The 24,528-nt window shown below is 46.3% G+C and overlaps 1 protein-coding gene across 4 annotated transcripts; it reads left to right on the top strand.

The window, feature by feature from the left end:
• The first annotated feature begins 2,551 nt into the window (after positions 1 to 2,551).
• sidt2 (SID1 transmembrane family, member 2) lies at positions 2,552 to 24,478 on the top strand. Of its 4 annotated transcripts, XM_061216968.1 has the most exons (28): positions 2,552 to 2,734; positions 3,428 to 3,666; positions 4,523 to 4,644; positions 6,151 to 6,315; positions 6,541 to 6,586; positions 7,413 to 7,514; positions 9,212 to 9,295; positions 9,414 to 9,513; positions 10,012 to 10,077; positions 10,634 to 10,727; positions 10,880 to 10,938; positions 11,375 to 11,386; positions 13,659 to 13,703; positions 14,062 to 14,139; positions 15,179 to 15,294; positions 15,430 to 15,503; positions 15,666 to 15,732; positions 15,884 to 15,957; positions 16,538 to 16,661; positions 17,131 to 17,248; positions 18,755 to 18,891; positions 19,721 to 19,829; positions 20,119 to 20,195; positions 20,508 to 20,554; positions 20,780 to 20,885; positions 21,432 to 21,542; positions 22,535 to 22,648; positions 23,696 to 24,478. In XM_061216968.1, exons 1-28 carry the CDS (start codon positions 2,701 to 2,703, stop codon positions 23,756 to 23,758), a joined length of 2,583 nt encoding a protein of 860 aa, XP_061072952.1. In that variant the 5' UTR covers positions 2,552 to 2,700; the 3' UTR covers positions 23,759 to 24,478. The 4 variants fall into 4 exon arrangements, with proteins under 4 accessions (XP_061072952.1, XP_061072954.1, XP_061072953.1 ...); XM_061216970.1 differs by having other exon boundaries at positions 2,552 to 3,666; XM_061216969.1 differs by lacking the exon at positions 11,375 to 11,386.
• Positions 24,479 to 24,528: the final 50 nt, after the last annotated feature.

The following is a 24,528-nucleotide window of genomic DNA, read 5'->3' on the forward strand; positions in this document are numbered from 1 at the left end:
TCTGAGATGAAAGTGAGATGAGATCTCTAGGAGACCAGCAGGTTCCATTTAACGGTTGTGCTTCAGTATGAAAATGAGATGGACAGAAACTGACTTCATGGGGTGAGGTAAAACCAGCACCTCTGGTTCATTTTGATGTAAAGTTTCCCGATCAAAACATTGTAGAGGCAGAAGAAAAAGTCACTGCTGGAAATCACCCCCATAAAGTCCACATAACTGAGGGAAGAGATCAGCTTGTGGTTTGAGGAGCTTGCAAAAGCACTGAAACAAGTGGGTTACAGGAGCATGAGCCAGAAAAATCTAGAAGAATCTGATCTGACCTGTGTCTGAGGGTCGGCCATAGTTGGGGGGGGGTCAATTCAAATGAATGAATTGGAAAGATGTTCAATGAGTATTTTCAATTTGGGAATGGAAGCCCATTTCCAAAATTGCTGGAGGGAAGTATGCATCTTAGTCATCTAGGAGTATGCAGTAAACATCCTTGATCCTGTTCTGTACAGAGGTGGTGTGAGATGAGATTCTGGGAAGTCTGAGAAATGAGAACATCTTTGTCTTGAGGGTTTATTGCAGAGATGGTTTGTTTTTACTTTAAAACTGATTGTGCATAAGCCATGGGGTACTCAAAGTTTAATCAGCTGGATTTATGCAAAAGTGCAGGTGCTTTGAAAAGAAAAGCTTGCCATAAGAAATATCCAGTAATGATCTCTTTAGACTACAAAAAAGTTTCCCCTTTGTTTCCTGAAGTCCTTGAGAGCCGCAGGGTGTGCTGGTGTCATTACTCCTGGTCCTGGAGAGCCGCAGTGTGCTGGCTATTGTTGTTACTCGGCACATAACCGATCAGTTAAAGCAGTCAATTGCCCTGTTACCTCTCCTGGTTTCTTGGGTCTGAATCGGTTGCTGATATGAAGATGGAAATGAAAAGCAGTCTGCTGTTCTTAGTGTACAAACACTAAGTCTAGATCCGTGGAGGTGCCCAGGAGCAAAAGTGAGCTCTGCCAAACCGGTTGCAGTCAGACAATAGACTAGATTATCTTCCATTGTTTGCACAGTTAGAGAAACGTTTCATTGGCGGAACTCATCAGTGTCACAGGAAGAAGCGCAAGTGTATGATGTCTCTGATGATGAAAGGCTCTTCTCTCCTACACCAAAAAGAGGCTGTATCGCCTACGTCACCGCGCTCTGTTGGGTTTGTTTACAGTGTACTAGGAGGGCGCTAGTGAGTGACACGGATTTTAACCCTGCGCGTGACACACATACCAAATCATCCCCGACAACATCTCAAAACTGCGAGCATTGCGGTCCAAGACCCCGGTGATGAAAAGCAATGAGAGTTGCTAACGTATGTGGTGCAATTGGCATGATAGATTAATTAACGGTGAGCCTTGTTTCCGACGCTTGGAAGAGACCTATTACTTCATTCACCATGGTGATGGACAGAAACTGACTTCATGGGGTGAGGTAAAACCAGCACCTCTGGTTCATTTTGATGTAAAGTTTCCCGATCAAAACATTGTAGAGGCAGAAGAAAAAGGCACTAAGTCACTGCTGGAAATCACCCCCATAAAGTCCACATAACTGAGGGAAGAGATCAGCTTGTGGTTTGAGGAGCTTGCAAAAGCACTGAAACAAGTGGGTTACAGGAGCATGAGCCAGAAAAATCTAGAAGAATCTGATCTGACCTGTGTCTGAGGGTCGGCCATAGTTGGGGGGGGGTCAATTCAAATGAATGAATTGGAAAGATGTTCAATGAGTATTTTCAATTTGGGAATGGAAGCCCATTTCCAAAATTGCTGGAGGGAAGTATGCATCTTAGTCATCTAGGAGTATGCAGTAAACATCCTTGATCCTGTTCTGTACAGAGGTGGTGTGAGATGAGATTCTGGGAAGTCTGAGAAATGAGAACATCTTTGTCTTGAGGGTTTATTGCAGAGATGGTTTGTTTTTACTTTAAAACTGATTGTGCATAAGCCATGGGGTACTCAAAGTTTAATCAGCTGGATTTATGCAAAAGTGCAGGTGCTTTGAAAAGAAAAGCTTGCCATAAGAAATATCCAGTAATGATCTCTTTAGACTACAAAAAAGTTTCCCCTTTGTTTCCTGAAGTCCTTGAGAGCCGCAGGGTGTGCTGGTGTCATTACTCCTGGTCCTGGAGAGCCGCAGTGTGCTGGCTATTGTTGTTACTCGGCACATAACCGATCAGTTAAAGCAGTCAATTGCCCTGTTACCTCTCCTGGTTTCTTGGGTCTGAATCGGTTGCTGATATGAAGATGGAAATGAAAAGCAGTCTGCTGTTCTTAGTGTACAAACACTAAGTCTAGATCCGTGGAGGTGCCCAGGAGCAAAAGTGAGCTCTGCCAAACCGGTTGCAGTCAGACAATAGACTAGATTATCTTCCATTGTTTGCACAGTTAGAGAAACGTTTCATTGGCGGAACTCATCAGTGTCACAGGAAGAAGCGCAAGTGTATGATGTCTCTGATGATGAAAGGCTCTTCTCTCCTACACCAAAAAGAGGCTGTATCGCCTACGTCACCGCGCTCTGTTGGGTTTGTTTACAGTGTACTAGGAGGGCGCTAGTGAGTGACACGGATTTTAACCCTGCGCGTGACACACATACCAAATCATCCCCGACAACATCTCAAAACTGCGAGCATTGCGGTCCAAGACCCCGGTGATGAAAAGCAATGAGAGTTGCTAACGTATGTGGTGCAATTGGCATGATAGATTAATTAACGGTGAGCCTTGTTTCCGACGCTTGGAAGAGACCTATTACTTCATTCACCATGGTGGTTGGATAGCTAACACGGATGTGGGCTCTGTGGTTGTGTTCAGCCCCTTCAATAAAATGTTGTAATAACCGGCTGTTGATAAGTAACCAGGCGAAGGAAACCGTGTGGATAAAGATATCCGAAGATCTTTGGCGAATGACTAGTGGGAGCAAACGAGCATAGCGGAGAGACGCTAATCACTGCCGTACTGGAGGATCAGCTATTACAGTGGCTAGTTCGGCGCAGAGGATTGATTGTTATATCTAGGAAGTGGAGCCTACTCTCAACTAACATTGCTAACATTCAAACTGTTTGATGGTTGATTGTTTGCTACAAATATGAGTACCGACAAAAAAAGGTTTATCGTTACAACAGTTATTCGGCAATCGTTTCGCAGCCTTGTTATTAAAACGCTTTCGTGGTAAACAGCTGCTACTGCTACTGCGAGCTTCACAAATGTGGGTAACTTAATGTGTACGTCTAGCCTTATTAATTAAGCTAACTGTAGCTAGCAGACATAGTTAATAACTTGCGCTTTTATAAACGGGTCTCGTGTAATAAAGCCCGGAAGCTATTGGACAATTACAGCAACCGTGGCATTCGATACAGTGAGTAATCGCGAATAACCTGCTAGCTAGCTCATTTACGTTAACTCGACAGCTGTCAGCATGGCAAGGAGAAGCTGCTGGAAATCCAGACACAAGCCAGGGTCTTGCCCCGTTTCGGCTGGTTTCCGAACTGGGCTAGTGGCTCTGTGTTTGTGGCTTAGTGCGACCAGCTCTGGGTGTTCCGCGAAAGTGGTACAAAAGGATGCAGAGTTCGACGTAACGTACAATGACACGGTGACAAGCGACATCCAAGCTATCTACGCCTTCAACCACACTGTGTCTCGGAATAAGGTGAGAATGGTTTACGTCATTTTAACCCTATAATAATTTTAATTTTATTCTAGATTTTTATTTTTCTGTTGTGGGACAAAATCCTTCCCGTTGTAACGGTTACACAACGTTCATCTTGAAGCGAATAAACGTAAAGAAGGGATAACATTTTGTCCGGTGTCTTGACCTGTAGAATGTCGCCCCTTTATGCGACGTGAGTGTAGTCCTTTTGTTTTTGAGCGTTCTATGGAGACAACAGGCGATGCAAGCATACCTGGCTCACATCACTGGGAAAAAGAAACATATGTTGGTAATATGAATAAAGATTAGGGCTTGTCTCTTGGCCAGCGGGCCCGGTCCTCTCTTCCCTAGCGACATATCTTGATTTTCTTCATGAGTACTTAAGCTGTGGATGAAGGGACTTACTTGCATGAATCCCTTCCACTTCCATGAGCTGTGAGATCGCTCATCCGATAACGAGCATCCAGAGACCCTCTGGAGTGCAGCCCACCAAGATCGGACACCCACCCTCACTGCACGCATCCATTGATCTGATTTACTCTGTTACAGCATGCATGTCGTCAGCAAGATGGCGGTTTTATCTGTGGAGTCTAATCGGGCCAGGTTTTCAGTGGTGTCCCATAAGTTCCTGAATGGTAGATGTTGTGCCCAATTGATCGGCTTGATATATTTCCATTGATGCCTTTGCCAGAAATATGATAATAGGAAACGGTACTACTGTTTGTTGGCTGCAAGTAGCTATTTTATCAACAAAATGATTGTACCTGTATGAAATTAAGAGCAGTCACAGAGAAACAAAGCCCACATGCAATATTGGCTCTCCAGAAGGTAAGATTGAAACCCTTCTCTCTCTCAGACGGAGGGGGTGCGCGTGTCAGTGGACGTGCAGGCCAGCGGAGTGGAGAGCCCCATCCTCTTTGTGGTGCGGCAGAAGCAGGCAGTGGTGTCCTTCCAGGTCCCCCTCATTCTGCGTGGCCTGTGAGTATCCTCCCCTCTCCCCCCTCCCTCCTCCCCTGTCAGGGGCCACGTAGGGCCCCATCCTCCTCCCTCCATGCCTGCCCCCACAGGGGTTCTACTGTAAGCTGGCCCTGAGGGGATTAGCTGGGTCAGGGCCAATATCTAAGCCTTCCACAAGTGTTTTTGGTTTCAGAGAGAGAGAAAATGTAGAATTGGACAGATTTTGAGAAAGAACACGTCGTGGTCTTGACAATGAAGCGCCTGGCTAAAAGTGCCAAAAGTCAAAGGTTAAGCAGAGACCCCTGGTGCATTCTGGGTAGGGTTTGGGTGAGGGCTAGAGCTAGAACTACCTGTGCCCGATGGGTGGTGAACGCAGTCCACAGGAGTGGAGTATCACTCCTGACCCTCCCTCTTTGGAGGCTCCATGTCCTTTGCTCTGGGCACACGAGGCTACAATGGCCTCACTGGGGAGTTCCGGCCGGCTTGTGTTTCCAGCCGCACTGCAGAGTTCTCCCCCGATTTTGGGCAATAAAGAGGAGTTCGCTGGGACTCGGGCATTCTGGGAACGAGTCGCGGCTAAACTTTACACTTTCACTTCCTCACTCAGCAACAGATCCGCGCTCTTGCAAACCAACTAAAAATACACATGCATACAAACGTTTAATACATGCGTACATGCATTCATTCATTCATACATACTGTGCATACGTACTTACGCACTTGGGATGCAGAGCACACAATGAGAGTGTGCAGTGGAAATGGTGAATTGCATTTTAAGATGCATATAATACTGCACCACAGTCATTACATTCAATTAGAATTATGAAGGATTATATACACATTCAACCCAAAATGGCTTATTTGTGAAGTGATGGTGGGTGTGCTTGCTCATGTGGTTAAGTGTGAAAGATTGAAGAAGACTTGTAATTGAGAAAATGTAACATTTGGGGAAGTGGAGGTGGAAGTTTTTAGGCTGTGCAGAATATTGCAGATTTCAGAAGTTTTCAGCTGTTTCACTGAAATAGAAAAACCCCAAATTATGTCACAGGAAGAGCTCAAGGGTAAGACAATGGGGAGACATTGGCTCAGGCGATAAGAGCAGTCGTCTGGCAGTCGGAGGGTTCCCGGTTTGATCCCGCCCTGGGTGTGTCAAAGTGTCCTTGAGCAAGACACCTAACCCCCAAATGCTCCTGACGAGCTGGTTGGTGCCTTGCATGGCAGCCAATCGCCGTCGGGGTGTGAGTGTATAGGTCACTGAGAAGCATCAATTGTACAGCGCTTTGGATAAAGGCACTATAAACATGCCAACCATTTACCATTTACATGAGTTTAGTTACATATTTATTGAAGATCACATGCATTTTTAATGGTCCTTTAAAAAAAAAAAAAAAAAAGTAAGTTTTAGAACAACTGGTTCTGTTTGACTGTGCCTGCCTGTGAGCCCTCTCTTTCTCTGCCTGTGGCACCTCTCTCTCTCTCTCTCTCTCTCTCTCTCTCTCTCTCTCTCGCTCTCTCTCTCTCTCTCAGGTACCAGAGGAAGTACCCGTACGCCCATGTGGGGCGAACGCTGTGCCAGCCTCCCACTCGCGCTGCCTCCGAGACGCAGTTCTTCTTCGTGGACGTGTCGACCCTGTCCAACGTGGGCACGCACTACCAGCTCCGGGTCAGCAGAGTGGACAGCTTCACCCTGCAGTGAGTTCACCTCTAGGGACCTGTGTGTGTATTTTAATCTGTTGGCTGCCGATGGGGATTTGGGGGTTCTTGTCTTGTCCTTTTCCCCCCCCGATGATCCTGCAGTAACCTTGATTTGACCCCCTCCCACCATTTTGTTTGGGATACGGGGTGTTGACAAGACGTCACTCTGTTTGTTACTGTGTTGGTCTTTTTCAAGAGACCATTTTATGTTCTCATTTTCAGCACAGACAAGAAGTTCAGCTTCATCGCTACGCCATCCCAGCCCCAGGTATGGCACACACTGACTACGTGTACAGAGGCCAACACACACACACACACACACACACGCATGCACTCACAACGCTACGCAACAGAGTCAGAACACAACAGCACATGTACACGCGTGTGAAAGATCATGTGGACTGTGCAGTAGATTTGAAAGCCTGTTGTAGTGACGCAGGAGATGATAGGCTATCGGGATGTTGCGTAAGATGGGCAGAGGGAGCAGGCGGCTGATGAGGAAAGGTGTGGTGACAACGGCTGACACGGGGCTCTCTGCCGTGTGTGTCAACAGGTCCAAAGGCCTGGGTGATGATGGACGTTTAATGAATAACAAGTGTGTGTGTGTGTGCGTGCGTGCGTGCGTGTGTGTGTGTGTGTTTGTCATGTGTTTGTACATGACTTATCATTGATGATTGTAGAAGAAATGTAGTCTCTGGGGTCTGGGGGGGAGGGGGACACTCACCTCAGCCACCAACCGAGGTGTAGCACTCACCTGTGTGTGATGCAAAGCAGCCATTTTGTGGCCCGCTCTCCATTACAAAGCTGTAGGTGATTACGTTTCATTGTAATTGGACACCAGAGCGGGTATTGAAAATTCAGTTTTTATGTGCTTATATTTAAATAAGTTATCATAGTGTATATCTTGTAGGGCATATTGCGTTATGTGACATGCATAATCATGATGCACATCCTGAATCCTGTAGTCACAAGATCATAAAGAGCATTGAAATGAAGAGTTACAATGTGCAGATAGTATGGATTTCCATTTGGGATTGAAAGAAATCTCTCCCCTCATTTTGCCCATGTCTCCCTGACTCTCTCTTCACACTCAGTTCTTCAAGTACGAGTTCCCAGAGGGTGTTGACACGGTCATCGTGAAGGTCAACTCCCAGATGACCTTCCCCTGCTCGGTCATGTCCATCCAGGACATCCTGGTAAGGATCCATGCCTTTTATCCCCGCCAGTCCCATTACATTATGTTTATGGCATTTGGCAGACGTTCTTATCCAGAGCGACGTACAGTTGATTAGACTGAGCAGGAGACAATCCTCCCCTGGAGCAATGCAGGGTTAAGGGCCTTGCTCAAGGGCCCAGCGGCTGTGCAGATTTTTTATTGTGGCTACACCGGGGATCGTACCTTGCGTGTCCCAGGCATTTACCTTAACCACTATGCTACAGGTCATCCCCTCTGCTAGACCACACGCCTGTCTATGCAGTGTTTATACGTATTCCCTCATGTCAACTCGGATGACTTGTAAGGATAGTGTGTTGGAACACAGCTGGTTTTGTGAATAATTGTGTTGATTTGTGTTGAATGTAGTCCCACTTTGGGGATTATCAAACATAGCTTTGATGGAGGGGGGTGACCAACTTTAGTTACACTATTAATAGCCACATTTACCTGCATCGAGGTTTCAAATAAGGCGGCTGTCTATTTCAAAATGGACTGTTCCTATTAAAAGTGATTTTCAGTTGATATTCTTACTGATGACTATGTAAACATATTTTGAATTTGTAATTCAATCAGATATGAGTTCATATCATATTTTTACAAATAGCCAGTTTTGTGTGAATTCCGGTTGAATTTCTGGAACCTTCTGGAGGTTGTTAGAGAAAAGTTTCTGCTGGTGAAACATTGTCATTAATGCAATTACGTAATTATGGAATAAGGCTTGAATGAATCTGATGTGTAAGAGATGTTTCATCACAGCGTCCCTATGGCAACAGGCCAATGAACCCAGCTCACACAGCAAGTCTTGGCATTTTGACAGTGTAGCATAATGGAAGGTTGGTGGTGCTTAACATCCACCCGATGTCATCCTTGACTGGCTGAAGCCAGAACAAATGTGGTCAAGAGCAACATTTACTTTGAGCGTCGTTGACCCTCAAGAACTAATGAAGACTTTATTCTCCATCGCAAACTAGGATTGGTACAAATTGCTGAGTCATTGATGGTACATGGTATGCCTACACATGACAGTAACAGTCTTATAGCAACACAAAACCTAATTCAGCAATGATGATGTTAAATTGAAGGTATGAACCAGACTAACACCAACACAAGGACTCATTTGCACTTCATCTGTGTCCTACTGGTGCTCTGCTGGAACCCACCTGTAGAGGGCGCTGTGCGGAGTTAGCGTGCCAGCCACACAAACAGAAAGGCTGCACGTGTGCTGTTCAGGAGGGCAAAGCTGTGGAAATGGGGGTGAAGCGATCACACTTGTTAAAACTGAATTGGTGCGTTCCTGTGCCTCAAAGAAACGATGATGCGAGACCCTCCGCAGCTGTCTGTCGTGGGGTCCCGTTGCGGCAGGGGGGGCGGGGATGGGAGGATCGCTGGCCACCAGCATGCCAGCTGAGGGCCTCCGTGTCTGTCTGAGCGGGGGTTTGGGAAGCAAACGGGGCCTCCATGGTGTGAGATATCCCAAAAAGAGCTCATCCTGTTATCTGTGACACTAACAAGGTCAACAGGTTACTATTCTTTCTCTCCCTACCTCTAACTCCCTAACGCCTTTGAATTTGAAATTTTAAAATGTATTTATCATATTGCCAAAGTGAGTAGACGAGGAAATGGAACAATAATAATAATAATAATGATGATGGTGATGTGTGTTCTCTCCTCTTACAGTGCCCAGTGTATGACCTGGACAATAACGTGGCTTTCATTGGCATGTACCAGACAATGACAAAGACAGCTGCCATCACAGTTCAGGTAAGATGAGTCCATAAATACACACACACACACGCAGCACCCGACACTCAACACTGATTAGAAGCTGCGTTACATTGGTGCTCCTGGATTGGTCACATCTGTCGTGCTGTGTTTACAGAGGAAGGACTTCCCCAGCAACAGTTTCTACGTGGTTGTCGTGGTGAAGACGGAGGATGAAGCGTGCGGCGGCCCCTTGAGGTTTTACCCCCTGAGGCCCGGTGAGTGGGGTGGGCTGGGGCATGGGGGGGGGGGGGGGCCTGACAGCATGGCTCAATTAGCAAGAGCAGTGTTTACTGTATTGTGTGTTCATGGTACGGAGGGTCATTACCCGCTTTGCCTGGTCACTATTTTGCAATAATAATGATCTAATTTTAATTTTAATAATAATAATAATATATTTATAGCATCTTTTATTACCCCAAAGGGGTTCCAGTTAAGGTAGGGAGGCTCACCTGAGCCACCCTGTAGTATGTAGCTCCCACCTGTATGAGGCATGGCGGCCATTTTAGCAGCAGAGCTCACATTACACAGAGGAGGTGGAGAGGGACTCGGGGCTCACAGGCCTTGTTTTGGGCGTCGCTCATCCCTGAGAGTCCTCTTTCTCCCCTGTTCACTGCTCATCTTTCTCTTCCCTCCCCCCCTCTCTCTCTTTTTCTCTCTCCCTCTCTCTCTTTCCCCCTCTCTCTCTCTCTCCCCCTCTCCCTCTCTCCCCACAGACGAGCTAATCGATGCTGGGAATCGCAGCAAGGAGCTGGATGTGGTGGTGTCTCCTGCCATCAGCTGTGAGTCTGCTGCCAGATTCCTGAGCCTGGGCTAAATAAAACAACTCTCCCATACGTCAAGGGGAAACAAAAAGTCATTGCTCTCTTATCCTCTCTCTCACTATCGCTCTCATTCTTTCTCTCTGTCTCTCTCTCTCGTGCCTTTTGGTCAAGCTGTTACACAATGATGTTGACATATTTGAAAAGATATGGAGACATGTTTGGGTTGATTATTGTCTGTTTGGGTTTTAGCATTGTTTGCAAATGGTCTTAAGGGAGCTAAGATGGAATTTTAGAACATTTTTAAAATGTGTTTTTCTATCTGTAATGGTGAAGGCTTTTCAGCATCCAATAAACATTGAAAAGTCTCTTTCTCTCTCTCTCCCGTTTTTCTTTTTTTCACTCTTTTCCTCTAACCCGACCTTCCCTCACCATCTTGTCCCATTCATCCTCCTTCCTGTACCTCTCCCTTCACCTTTCCCTCCCTTTGTCCTTCTGTCCTGTCTCCCTCCGACACTCCCCTTGTCTCTCCTCTCTCCTTCTCTCCTCTCTCCTCTCTCCTTCTCTCCTCTCTCAGCGGAGGTGTATGTGATGGGGATGCTGTTTTGCCTGGGAATCTTCCTCTCCTTCTACGTCCTGACCTTCCTGGTGGCCTGCGTGGAGAACAAGCGGTCAGTCCGTCCGTCTGTCTGTCTCTCTGTCTCTCTGCTGGCTCCTCTTTCCCCCTGCGTGGCCTTGTGTGTGGATCAGTAGATCGATGTTGCGTTGACTTTACCCCAGCGGATTAAACCGGCGTGTCTGCTGTCTGTCACTCTCTCTCCAGGATGCACCGGAAGAGAGACGGCCTCCTCAGCACGCCAGACATGTCGCCAGCGGAGACAGGTATCCCGGCAACCGTCCGAGGGTGTGCTCTTATTCCTGTGAGGGGGGGGGGGGGGGGGGGGGGAAGAGTGTGAGAGTGTGAGAGTGTGAGAGTGTGAGAGTGTGAGTGTGCGCGAGAGTGCGCGAGAGTGCGCGAGAGTGCGAGAGAGTGCGAGAGAGTGCGAGAGAGTGTGTGAGAGAGTGTGTGTGAGTGTGTGTGAGTGTGTGTGAGTGTGTGTGAGTGTGTGTGAGTGTGTGTGAGAGTGTGTGAGAGTGTGTGAGAGTGTGTGAGAGTGTGTGAGAGTGTGTGAGAGTGTGTGAGAGAGTGAGAGAGTGTGAGAGAGTGTGAGAGAGTGTGAGAGAGTGTGAGAGAGTGTGAGAGAGTGTGAGTGATGCTGCCCTGGAATGTTGTTTTTCACCTGTTCTCTCCCTCTTCCTCTCCATGCCTGCGGCTCAGCCTCTTTGCTTGGTAAGAAAGGAACGATTCTATAAACGTGTTACTAACATATCGTTCTTCCTTGCTATCTCCACGCCATCGTGCGTTTCAACACTTACCCTCCGTCAACATCACTCACAAGCTCTTGAGTACTCACTCTCTCTCACATGCATGTACTCACTCACTCACTCACTCACTCACTCACTCACACTCATGCACACAGGCACACTCACTCACTCACTCACTCACACACCCACTCACACACACACAACACACACGCACTCACACTCACACACACACTCGCATACACACGCACACTCACTCACTCACTCACTCACTCACACACCCTCGCGCACGCGCATGCACACACACACACACACACACACACACACACATACAGATGGTGTGTATGAAACAGACTGATCTCACTGGCTGATTCAGTATTCTGACTCAGTCCTCCTGGCTTCTCAAAAGCATCTTGGGCATTAATGGCATTCATTGAGCCTTGTTCGTTAAAGATGATGCTTCATATGAAACTTTCAGGCTGCTGCTTCCATTATGGGGACAGTTTTATTCTATTAGATGAAAGGCTTTTATACCGCACTTTGCCTGTGCTACAGTTGTAAATGCTCACTAGAAGTTTTGCCAATTGCCGCCTCTATTTTTATTAAAGGCCCACGCGCATATTCTTCATGTTTTTGAGCTTTTCATGACATTCTGGAGCTTTGATTTGTGTCCCATACTGATTCAAGTAAAACAATTGCAATTTTGGTAGAAGTATGCATATTTTAGGCTCTCATTTTTCTGAGCTGCTTGTAGAACAAATTCCCATGTGACATGACATATGTCTTTGCATAATTATCAGATGACATTGCAAAATGTAAAAACTGACCACAGGAGGTGGACGGTTAGGGGTTAGGGGAAAAAAAAGAAGAAAAATAAAAGAAAACCTACACCACTGCTCTTTGCGAACGCTTTGTGGGCGTTTTAGGTGCTAAAACCAGGAAGAGAAGGCTGATGCATGTGGGCCTTTCAGGTTTTTAATGATTTCTTGGAGTAGTGTGTGAAAGATTAAAACAACACTGTCCTGAGAACTGGAGAACCTATGACCTCTCTCTAACTACTGTTGCACCCCTGTCCATCCTGCGCACTCTGTCTGTGATCCCACTTAAACCGTCTGCCATTCCATCAACATTTGTCCATTTCTACACAGCACGTTCAGCATGCACTGAAACTGACTCTGCTGGGTTTGTGAAGAGAAAGTCTCATGATTAAAAGTTAAATGTGCACTCCAGTGACTTCTGCAGCTATTCTATGATGTTTTGGGGGATTGTCCTGATGCATTTGATGGGCTTGGTCAAATTCTTTTGTGGAATTAAATTTTGTTTTGGCATATTGCTGCGCTGAAGGATTTCGAACCAGCCCTCGTAGAACACTGGCCCATCCAAAGCAGCTTGCCAAGTCCATCCATTTGGCTGGTATCTCATATCAGCTGCTTATTTTGGGTGAATGAATAAATAACAGATTGCACACTATCTGTATTGATACTTAAATGAGAATCTACACAACTGTGTCTGAGAGACCAGGCCAACAACCAAAAAGCAAGAGCAACAGGCATAGTCAAGTATCAAGTAATTCTAATTAGTTTCTTAGTCTTAGCTTCCACTGACACCATGGTCAATTTCTGTAAAACGTATTGTTCATTAATGTCTGCTGGCCTAGCCTAGCATATCTCTGAACCTCTATAAAAGCTTGCTTCTTATGCAGCATAACTGACTCTCAAACTAGCTAATTGGCTAACTTGCTTTAGAATTCACAATGAGAGTGAGTGCCTACCTCAGCTACCTCATTCTAGGTAGTAAGTAAGAAACCCAAAGTAAGATGTGTTGGTCAGCTGGCTAATGTCAGACAGGGTGTAGTCATTCTTTCTGTTGGTAGCAAGGTAGCTAGCAGTTAGCTAGTCTACTGACTAGCAGGTTGCATTAAAATTCAATGAAATGCCTTTCCATGAAATTCCATTCATGCCTCTTTAAGGACAAATGTTGATTGAATCATGGGTAACAATCCGCTGCTGCTATTGCAGACTAGTAGCCAATTAGCTGCAGCCCTTTGCAGCCTTCTAGGCTATAGCCAATTAACAACAGCCATCAGCGACTAAGCCAATCAGTTGCAATTGACTCAGACTAACAGCCGCAGTGCTACAGCCGTTGAGGCCTAGCCGCCAATCAGCCTGTTGTCACGCTAAATAACCCAGCTCTGTGGACCAGCTCTTTGTGTCTGAGTGACCCTCCCCCTGTCACTGCAGGAAAGGGTGTGGCCCCTGCATCGCCCTATGAGTACGGCTCCTTCGGTGAGTGTATGCTCGTGTGCACACATGACTAAAGTATTGAGACCGGTGTTGGAGAACTGTGCTGTTGTGTGTGTTATGTCATGGCGCGGTCTAATTGTGTGTGAGTGTGTGTGTGTGTGTGTGTGGCTGTAAGTGGATCCATGGACTGAGACTTTCATTGCACTTTCTTTTTAGCTCCTTTTAATAATTTATGCTCTCGTACAGGAAATCTGTATATCAAGAAATTTGACCCACACTCTCTGACTCTGTCCTCTCTGTCTCTCCCTCCCTCCCTCCCTTTCACTCGCCCTCTTGCCCTCTCTTTCTCTTCCCCCTCTGCTGTTCTCTCTGTCTCTCTTCTTTCTATCCCTCCCACAAGCGGATAACGGCAGTACGTTGAGTTCGGAGGCCATCACGGACAGTGTGACCTCAGCAGAGGCTAACTACGGATACATGGGTATGCTGAACCTGACCCGTGCACTCGGGCTAGGAACCCTGTGTGTATTGCATCTCCTGCTTGTCCCCAGTGGATGGATGAATGGATGGATGGATGGATGAATGGATGGATGGATGGATGAATAGATGGATGGTAACCACACATCAGTTAGATACTCCAGATACTGAAGGCCTGTGTTCCTTCTGAGTGGTATTACAGTACTGTAATTCTGTGTGAGAATTACAGTACTGTACAGAATCTCATTGCCACTGTGTTGTCCTTGGTTCTTTTTCTTAATGAATTTTAATGGAAGGAGACATCACCATTCCCACTATCCGATAGGCGGGTTGTTCTGTACCGCTCTCTCTGATTGGTGTGTTTCTGTCATCAGGACAGGAGCCCTTCAAACGCAGACCAATCCCAATGCATCACTACGTGGCCTTCCACATTGGTGACACGCCCCTTAATTAATGGCCTCCCCCTAAATGAGCTGCACTCGTTTAATCTGCATGTTGTTCCATAGATTGTGCCTGCACCTACAATGGCATGTATACCAAAGACCTGTCGTGGTGGTGGGGGCATTTCTGCCAGCTTTCCTCTAAAGCAGGCTGCCCAGCCAGGTGCCATGAAGGACAGAGAATATGCAGATTTTCATTTTTCACTCCAAACCCTGATTTCACTAACACACCTTCACCCAGAGATGAGGGAACTCATTGGTGAAATCAGCCTGTGTAGTGATTGGTCACTCTTGGCCCTCCATGGCACATGATTGGGCAGCCCTGCTTTTGGGTGAAGCTGGCCAGCAATGTCTACATTTATGTCCAAAAAATAAAAGTAAAGAAATCACCTTGCCAAAATCTGATCTGGAAATTGAGAAATCTGCCTGTCAGTCATTATTTCTGCTGAAGAAGCTTGCTGAATCTCTCTCTCTCTCTCTCTCGCGCGCTCTCTCTCTCTCTCGCTCTCTCTCTCTCTCTCTCGTGCTCTCTCTCTCTCCCCCCCTCTCCCTCTCTCTCTCTCTCTCTCTCTCGTGCTCTCTCTCCCCCTCTCCCTCTCTCAGAGAGGTCTATGGAGCATGTGGGGCGTGTCAGGCAGGAGTCTCTCAGCTCGGTCGAGGAGGACGACTACGACACTCTGGCCGACATCGACTCCGACAAGAACATCGTCCGCACCAAGGTCCTGCCCACCTCCTGTCCGTGTGTCTGCCTGTCTGTCTTCCAGTCTGTCTGCCTGGTCTGCCTCTCTGGCCTGGCTACTCCTCAGAGCATAATGTCTGAACGTAACACTATTTTCACCCCTTCTCCTTTTCAGAAGTTCCTCTGCGTGTCCGACCTTGCTCGCAAAGACAAAAGGGTCCTCAGCAAGAAATACCAGATCTACTTCTGGTGAGTCTCTTGTGCTGCCGTTCTCTGATTGGCCATCGTCCTGCAGGGCTCGCCTCTGACATAGAATGTCAGTGTATAACTGATAGTGTCACTTTGTCATTGGCCTGAATGTCTGTATGTGACATGAGGTTTCAGTTCACCAGGTTTCCGGTCTCTCCACAGGAACATCGCCACCATCGCCGTTTTCTACGCCCTGCCTGTGATTCAGCTGGTCATCACATATCAAACGGTACCCAGCCCGCCCGGTCTCCTGACCCCTCTTATTTCCCATGATCCCTCACTCATCGGCTGGTGCCCCTGTCCTCCGTAATGCCCGAAGGCATTATGAGATGCAGTGTGTAACACACAGTGATTAGCCCCTCCCTCTTTGTGCCTAACAGGTGGTGAATGTGACAGGAAACCAGGACATCTGTTACTACAACTTCCTGTGCGCACACCCCCTTGGTGCTCTGAGGTCAGATCATCTGTGTGTGTCTGTGTGTGTGGAGACGGCATATATAACAAAACTGTGTGTGTGTTTGTGTGTGTCTGTGTGTGAACAGACAGTAAATATAATGAAACTGTGTGTGTGTGTGTGTAGGTGTGAATGTGTCTGTGTGTGTAGAGATGGGAAATATAACAAAACTGTGTGTGTGTGTGTTTGTGTGTGTCTGTGTGTGAACAGACAGTAAATATAATGAAACTGTGTGTGTGTGTGGGTGTGTGTGTAGGTGTGAATGTGTCTGTGTGTGTAGAGATGGCAAATATAACAAAACTGTGTGTGTGTGTTTGTGTGTGTCTGTGTGTGAACAGACAGTAAATATAATGAAACTGTGTGTGTGTGTGTAGGTGTGAATGTGTCTGTGTGTGTAGAGATGGCAGATATAACAAAACTGTGTGTGTGTGTAGGTGTGTAGGTGTGTGTGTGTGTGTGTAGGTGTGTAGGTGTGTGTGTGTGTGTGTGTGTGTGTGTGTAGGTGTAGGTGTGTGTGTGTGTGTGTGTGTGTGTGTGTCCGGTAAAAGTAAACCCGCACCACTTGTGCGTTTGTGTGCAGTGCCTTCAACAACATCCTGAGTAACCTGGGCTACGTGATGCTGGGTCTGCTGTTCCTCCTGATCGTGCTGCAGAGAGACATCGTACACAACAGAGCCCTGATGCGCAGTGACCTGGCAGCACTGGTGAGAAGCGCATTAATGTTACACACCAACGACTTCAGCAATAACTATAAATATATCATTTCATATCGTGGCGGAGTCCACACCACAACTATAACGACAACAACAGTAACAAACGATATCGTTGCCATCGCTTTTTCCCAGCTGCATGAATGGCAAAAACGCTAGCAGCCAATCAAAATCCATCTGAATTGACAGGGCGTCACCTTGAAAATGGCAGATGTCATAGCCGGGAGACCATTTACAGAACATTATTGTTCATCAGTGTGGATGCTCACATGGTTATTGTTATAGTTATCGTACAGTTCTTGGTGTGGATAGACCTTTAGTCAGCATGTTGGTGTTATTTTCAGTGCAGCAGTTGTAGGACCTCACTGTGTTCAGTCCCTCAGAATGTGATGGCTGTGTATTGTGTGACTGCATCACTGTGATGTTCTGGACATTAACCCGCCCCCCCGTCCCCGCCCCTCAGGAGTGTGGGATCCCCAAACACTTTGGGCTGTTCTACGCCATGGGCACCGCCCTTATGATGGAGGGCCTGCTGAGTGCCTGCTACCATGTCTGTCCCAACTACACCAACTTCCAGTTCGGTAAGAACAATGTGCGTGTGCGTGTGCGTGTGTATGAGTGTCTGCTACCATGTCTGTCCCAACTACACCAACTTCCAGTTCGGTAAGAACAGTGTGCGTGTGCTTGTGCGTGTGCGTGTGTATGAGTGTCTGCTGCCATGTCTGTTCCAACTACACCAACTTCCAGTTCGGTAAGAACAGTGCTTGTGTGCGTGTGCGTGTGCAGACTTTCATGCCAGCAGAGGAGAGAGATGTAGTAACACCCATACTAAGTGTCTTGTTTTCAAGGGCTCATGTATTTATGTGACCTGAGGGGTTAGCTGACCACAAACTTTCTGACCACGAAAGCCCACCCAGTTTAATATGCAATGTTGAACCATGAATAAATACATTGTTTATACATCTACTTTCTCTTAATATACAGCAAAAAGTAAATCACCAAAAGATATTTATTTTGTGGACCCTTCTCTCCTCAGTTATCTCTGGATCAGAGGGATAATTACTGCCAATATCAAATCAGAAGTGAACTTTAACGTATCTATCTCTGACGTACAGGGTAGTGTACAACCAGGAATTATGTTGTGTGTTTCAAAGCCCATTTCTATAGCACTTACGTACTCTCAAGTACTGAAATGTGTCATCGATCTTTCTGAACAGAATGTGTCAGTGTCCCTGTTATTATTTGTGTAAATTCAAGAGCCTACATTTCTCATGTTAATTCAGCTGGCTGTTTGCTGAGGCTATCGGGCTAAAGGCCTTTCACAAGGGTCCATCAGCAATGCCTTCACCTGGGGTCCATACTGGCACCCGGCCATTAAAAACCATAACATTATGTAATATTTAAGAAGCAATATACCCATTTTCCTCTCTAAAATGTAGTCGTTCTGAATACAGTGTACTGGCAAGTAGTCAGCTGATTATATATCCACAATTTCATAAATAGCAATATAAATGTGAAATTGAAACCAGGGTTTGAACTGAGGAATTGGGCTTTCAGGTTCAGGGCCCCAGTGTGGTGTGACCATTGTTCCTTGTGCAGGGGACTTGATGTGCAGTATTTCAGTAAATGCATAAATATTAATAATTTATAATTATGTGTTACGCTTTTATCCAAAATGACTTATAGTTGATTCGACTAAGCAGGGGATGATCCCCTCTGGAGCAATGTGCTGTTAGCAGCTATGCAGATCTTATCGTGGCTACACCTGGGGCTTGAACCACCACCCTTCTGGGTCCCAGTCATGTACTTTGGCTACAGTCTTATAAATGTATTGTATTTTTTAAAAGGTGAAACTGTTGCTCTTCATTACAGGGCCTGCTCAGTGCCTTATTGTAATGTAAATATAACTGTTGCAGATGTTCTATTTAATATCTAGGTGTGTAACATTGGTATCAGGATACCTTGACTAAGGGTGTGTTTGTACTGTGCAGTGCCTTTCCTGATGGCTGTGTTTTATGTACCAGTAAGCTGATTGGAGGGGGGGGGGGGGGGAAACGGCTTTGATTTGATTGGTTGACTGTTCTCAGACACCTCCTTCATGTACATGATCGCCGGGCTGTGCATGCTGAAGCTGTACCAGAAGAGGCACCCCGACATCAACGCCAGCGCCTACACCGCCTACGCGTGCCTGGCTGCTGTCATCTTCTTCTCCGTACTGGGCGTGGTGAGGACGGACACACACACACACACACACACACACACACACACACACACACACACACACACACACACACACACACACACACACACACACACACACACACACACACACACACACACACACACACACACACACACACACACACACACACACACACACACACACACACACACACACACACACACACACACACACACACACACACACACACACACACACACACACACACACACGTTGTGTGTGCTGGCTTTCGTTGTTGCTTGGCATTAATTGATCAATGAAAGCCGTTGATTGCACAGTTAACTCACCTCACCATGGTTTCGTGGGTCTGAATTGGTTGCTTATTTTAAGGTGGAGACGAAAGCCAGCACACCCTGCGGCTCTCCAGGACCAGGGTTGCCGACCCCTGCGTTAGAGTGTTTCATGAGGGGAGTCGGTCATTCAGACCGTGTCGGCCTGCGGACTGCAGATAGTTCCCCACTGCGTCCAGGCTGGCCTTGGACACTCCAAGACTCTTTCCTTTGACTGCATTTCATATTGTGTTTTGAAATGAATGTATAAAGCTAGATTTAAAAAGCCACAGCTTGCTAACTAGAGCTTGCATGGGCAAAGATTTCAACAGTGATTTTCACATTTCCCCCATACACGAATCCCCTGCTTCAGATATGTATGTCAGTGATAGTCTGTGAGATGCTACCATCCATTATTTCCAGGCTAAATCGACACACAAGAACATTTCAACAGTTAATAATTTATCTCCCTCTGTATGTGTGGTATCTCCCTGTGTGTGTTTGGTATCTCACTGTGAGTGTGGTATCTCCCATCTCCCCAGGTTTTTGGAAAGGGGAACACGGTGTTCTGGATTGTCTTCTCCATCATACACATCCTGGCCACCATGCTGCTCAGCACCCAACTGTACTACATGGGCCGCTGGAGGCTGGGTACGTGTGTGTGAGCGTGTGTGTGAGCGTGTGTGTGAGCGTGTGCTTGTGCGTGACCGAGTTTAGTCATTCAGTTTAAAACGGTGCAGACGTGAGCCCATGCCTGTGTATATAATATGAGCGTGTTTGCTCTGAATTTTAACCGTGTGTGTGTGTGTGTCTTCCCTGGGAGTGGTGGTGTACACGGCTATGTTCAGTGCACGCATGAGTGTGCATTTAGTGACAGTGTTAACAGCAGGTCAGATCATCAGTGTGTCTGTGTGTGTGTGTGTGTGTGTGTGTGTTTCAGACTCTGGGATCCTGCGGAGAGTACTGCATGTGATCTACACAGACTGTATCCGCCAGTGCAGTGGGCCCATGTACATTGTGAGTCCACCTTTAACCTTCTGGTCACTTCTCAACTCTTTACTGTCCATTTATGTAGGCACTAATGGAAGTTTGTCTCACATAGAAGACAACACACAAGGAGTGAAAATTAAAAGCTAGTTTAAAAGGTTGCCCATTAAAAGTCAAATATAAAGTGTGATATCTCTCTCTCTCTCTCTCTCTCTCTCTCTCTCTCTCTCCAAACCCCCACCCCCCTATTGTCTCGCACACTTTTGTTTCCATTTGATGAGTAGCACGAAAAGGTCAATATTTGGGCTGCCAAAGCTATTTCATTTCTCTTTATCTTGTCAGGACCGGATGGTGCTATTGGTGATGGGAAACATTGTCAACTGGTCACTGTGAGTATTTATTACACACAGTATTTAGTAAACTATGAGTATTTATTTAGCTCAGTTCGAGTTGTAACACGCTCAGTACACACAGCACTTACTGTACAGCACCCAGCTGTGTGCAAAGCAGACATTTTGCATTTAGTAGAATACTCTGCTTAAGTCTCTCCTGGCATGGGAAGGGTTTTTTAGTCTGTGCTGACATCATGCGTCATGTGACCTATGCGCTCTCAGGGCTGCATACGGGCTGATTGAGAGGCCCAATGACTTTGCCTCCTACCTGCTGGCCATCGCCATCTGCAACCTGCTGCTGTACTTCGCCTTCTACATCATCATGAAGGTGAGCAGGCCTGAGTGGGCCTGGGGCAGTCAGCCCAGAGTGCATGCACACACACATCACACACCCACCACACGCACGCAGGGAATGTCAACTGCCAGCCATCATACACGCATACTCAGGACAATGTGATCACATATATATGCGTGCGAGTGCACAGTTACACATACGTGTGCACATGAACACTTGAGGGTAGATGTCAGCTCTTTTTCGATTCAGTCTGTGCACAAAATGCATTGAATTGACGCCAACCAGGCACGTCAGGGACAGGCACACACACACACACACACACACATTGGTTCGATGTGTCCCAGGGCGTGTGTCCCTTTCCTCATTCATGCAGGTGTCATTTTCAGTGGCTGTTTTTCTCCTCTACGACGAGCCTGTGTTCTGCTGTTTGATCTGTTGTTAGGGATGTGCTCAGGCTGTTGTGTGTTTAAGATGCATTATGGCTTTTTACAGCTAACTGTACGGGACAAAGTTCACTGAGTCCTTCTGTGTGTGTGTGTGTGTGTGTGTGTGTGTGTGTGTGTGTGTGTGTGTGTGCAGCTCCGCAGTGGTGAGCGGATCCAGTGTCTGGCGCTGGTGTGTATCCTCTTCACAGCGGTGGTCTGGGGATTCGCTCTGTTCTTCTTCTTTCAGGGCCTCAGCACCTGGCAGGTCAGCAGCACTAATCTACACCACCCTACTCTACCATAATATACCAGTTTGCTCATACACCACCCCTACTCTACCATAATATACCACAGTGTGCTCATATACACCACCCCTACTCTACCATAATATACCAGTGTGCTTATATACACCACCCCTACTCTACCATAATATACCACAGTGTGCTCATATACACCACCCCTACTCTACCATAATATACCACAGTGTGCTCATACACACCAACCCTACTCTACCATAATATACCAGTGTGCTCATATACGCCACCCCTACTCTACCATAATATACCACAGTGTGCTCATACACACCAACCCTACTCTACCATAATATACCAGTTTGCTCATACACCACCCCTACTCTACCATAATATACCACAGTGTGCTCATATACACCACCCCTGCTCTACTATAATATACCACAGTGTGCTCATATACACCACCCCTACTCTACCATAATATACCACAGTGTGCTCATACACACCAACCCTACTCTACCATAATATACCAATGTGCTCATATACACCACCCTACTCTACCATAATATACCACAGTGTGCTCATATACACCACCCCTACTCTACTGTACTATACCAATGTGCTCATATACACCACCCTACTCTACCATAATATACCACAGTGTGCTTATATACACCACCCTACTCTACCATAATATACCACAGTGTGCTTATATACACCACCCCTACTCTACCATAATATACCACAGTGTGCTCATATACACCACCCCTACTCTACTGTACTATACCAATGTGCTCATATACACCACCCTACTCTACCATAATATACCACAGTGTGCTGATATACACCACCTCTACTCTACCATAATATACCACAGTGTGCTTATATACACCACCTCTACTCTACTGTACTATACCAGTGTGCTCATATACACCACCACTCTGGCCCTGTGGGCTGTAATCCTCTTTGGCCCTGCATGATCTTCCTCCTCCTCATCCTCCCACAGAAAACCCCAGCTGAGTCACGGGAGCACAACCGCGAGTGCATCTTGCTCTCCTTCTTTGATGACCATGACATCTGGCACTTTCTGTCCTCCATTGCCATGTTTGGCTCCTTCCTGGTAGGTTGCGAACATCCATCATAACACAGACTACATACTTACCATATACTGTACCTGTCAGTACACACTGCATACTTACAATGTACCCATCAGTACACACACTACATACTTACCATATACTGTACCTGTCAGTACATACAGTGCATACTTATCATATACTCATCAGTACACACACTACATACTTACCATATACTGTACCTGTCAGTACATACAGTGCATACTTATCATATACTCATCAGTATACACACTGCATACTCACCATATTCACACACTGCATACAGTACTCATATACCCAGCAGTACACATAAAAAACACTTCTTTACTGTGGACCCTGACACACAAACACATCACAAACACAAATATCCAAAGCCCTGTATCTAGAATATCCAGATCCCAAAGGATCTGTTTGTGGTCTGGTCTGACACTGACAAATACACACAACTTGCCCAAGTACATTCCTTGGGCAATTTCACAGTAATGTCAACCTGGGCATCAAAGAATAAACTTACTTACTTCCTAGTTAAATGTATTATGTCCCAAACAGTCAATTGTGGCCATTTTGAAATCTGATAAGATGTTGGCTAACTACAGGAAAATGTATTAAAAATGTATTTATTAGTCCCATTGCCACTGAAATCAATGCTATTGGCAGCCATCTTGAAAACATTCAAAACCATTTCAGTTGGTTTTCTAAATGTGAAACCTGACATTCAGAACCATTTCAGATGACAACAAATGTGTTATGATAAAATTTGATTGGGATCGTCAAACAAAGCTCGTTTCAGACGTGTCACATCCATAACGCTGGAATTGCCCCTTTATTCTTTCCTCATTCTCATTTTCTTGAATTGTCAAGGAGACAGATACAGAACGTAAAGCACCTGTAGTGTGCACTGCAGTCATTCAGAAATCTACAGGCTGCGTTGTGTTCCACAAACGTTCCAGCGCCGTTGCTGTAACGTTAGGCCATTAGCTTGTTTTGAGATTTCGTTTCCAGCAATGGCACAGTTCACACAGTGGCTCTCCCCTCTCCTTCCACCCACCAAGGTTCTCCTTACAATGGACGATGACCTGGACAATGTACAGAGAGACAAGATCTACGTCTTCTGAGGGAGCGCCCACCTCACTCACTCTTCTCACACTGGCCAACGGTGTCCCAGAGGCAATGGAGACTGCCACTGGGCATCCCTGCTGACTGTAGGAGGGGGCCACACCCCTTCCCCTTCTCACAGCCAATCAAAGAGATGGTGGAGGGTGTGAGTCCTTTCTCCCAGGCGACAGTCTGCATGATGGACACTTGATGTGCCAACCAATGAGACTGGGCCACAGAAAGAGTGCTGGAGTCCCCGCCCTCGCGTTTGCTCTTAACTTTTCGTTGTTGATGGTGGTGATAGCAACACTCATAATGCTGGTATTAATGTTCTTAACTGTTATCTCATATTGCGTCTGAACCGACCGTCCGTTTGCCATCCCTGTTGGAAAATCGCTGGACTTTTTTTATGTGTATGTTTACGATGTGCGTGCCTACGTGTGCGTGTGCGTGACAGAGAGAAGGGCGTGCGTTCGAATGTGCTCGATGTTCAGTACATCAGTGGCCTTCTATGTTCTGATCAGCCGTTTTTACCCATGATTCTGTGCAACACTGTCTGTGGAGTGGGAACGGACCTCAACAGATTGGAAGAGGTTGCATTTCAAGACAAATGTCCCAAGCTGGCAAGAATAATATATTTTGCACTGTATGGAACAAAAATAAAAATCATTTTAAAATGCATTACTTTAAAATACTGGACTTTATGAAGAAGTTACTAAATAAAGTTTTTCAATACCTAATCTTTCGGTTTCCAACATTCATATGCACATGAGTAGATACATTAAGTTCT

Source organism: Conger conger, chromosome 13 (assembly GCF_963514075.1).
Source record: "Conger conger chromosome 13, fConCon1.1, whole genome shotgun sequence".
Classification (NCBI taxonomy): Eukaryota; Metazoa; Chordata; class Actinopteri; order Anguilliformes; family Congridae; genus Conger; species Conger conger.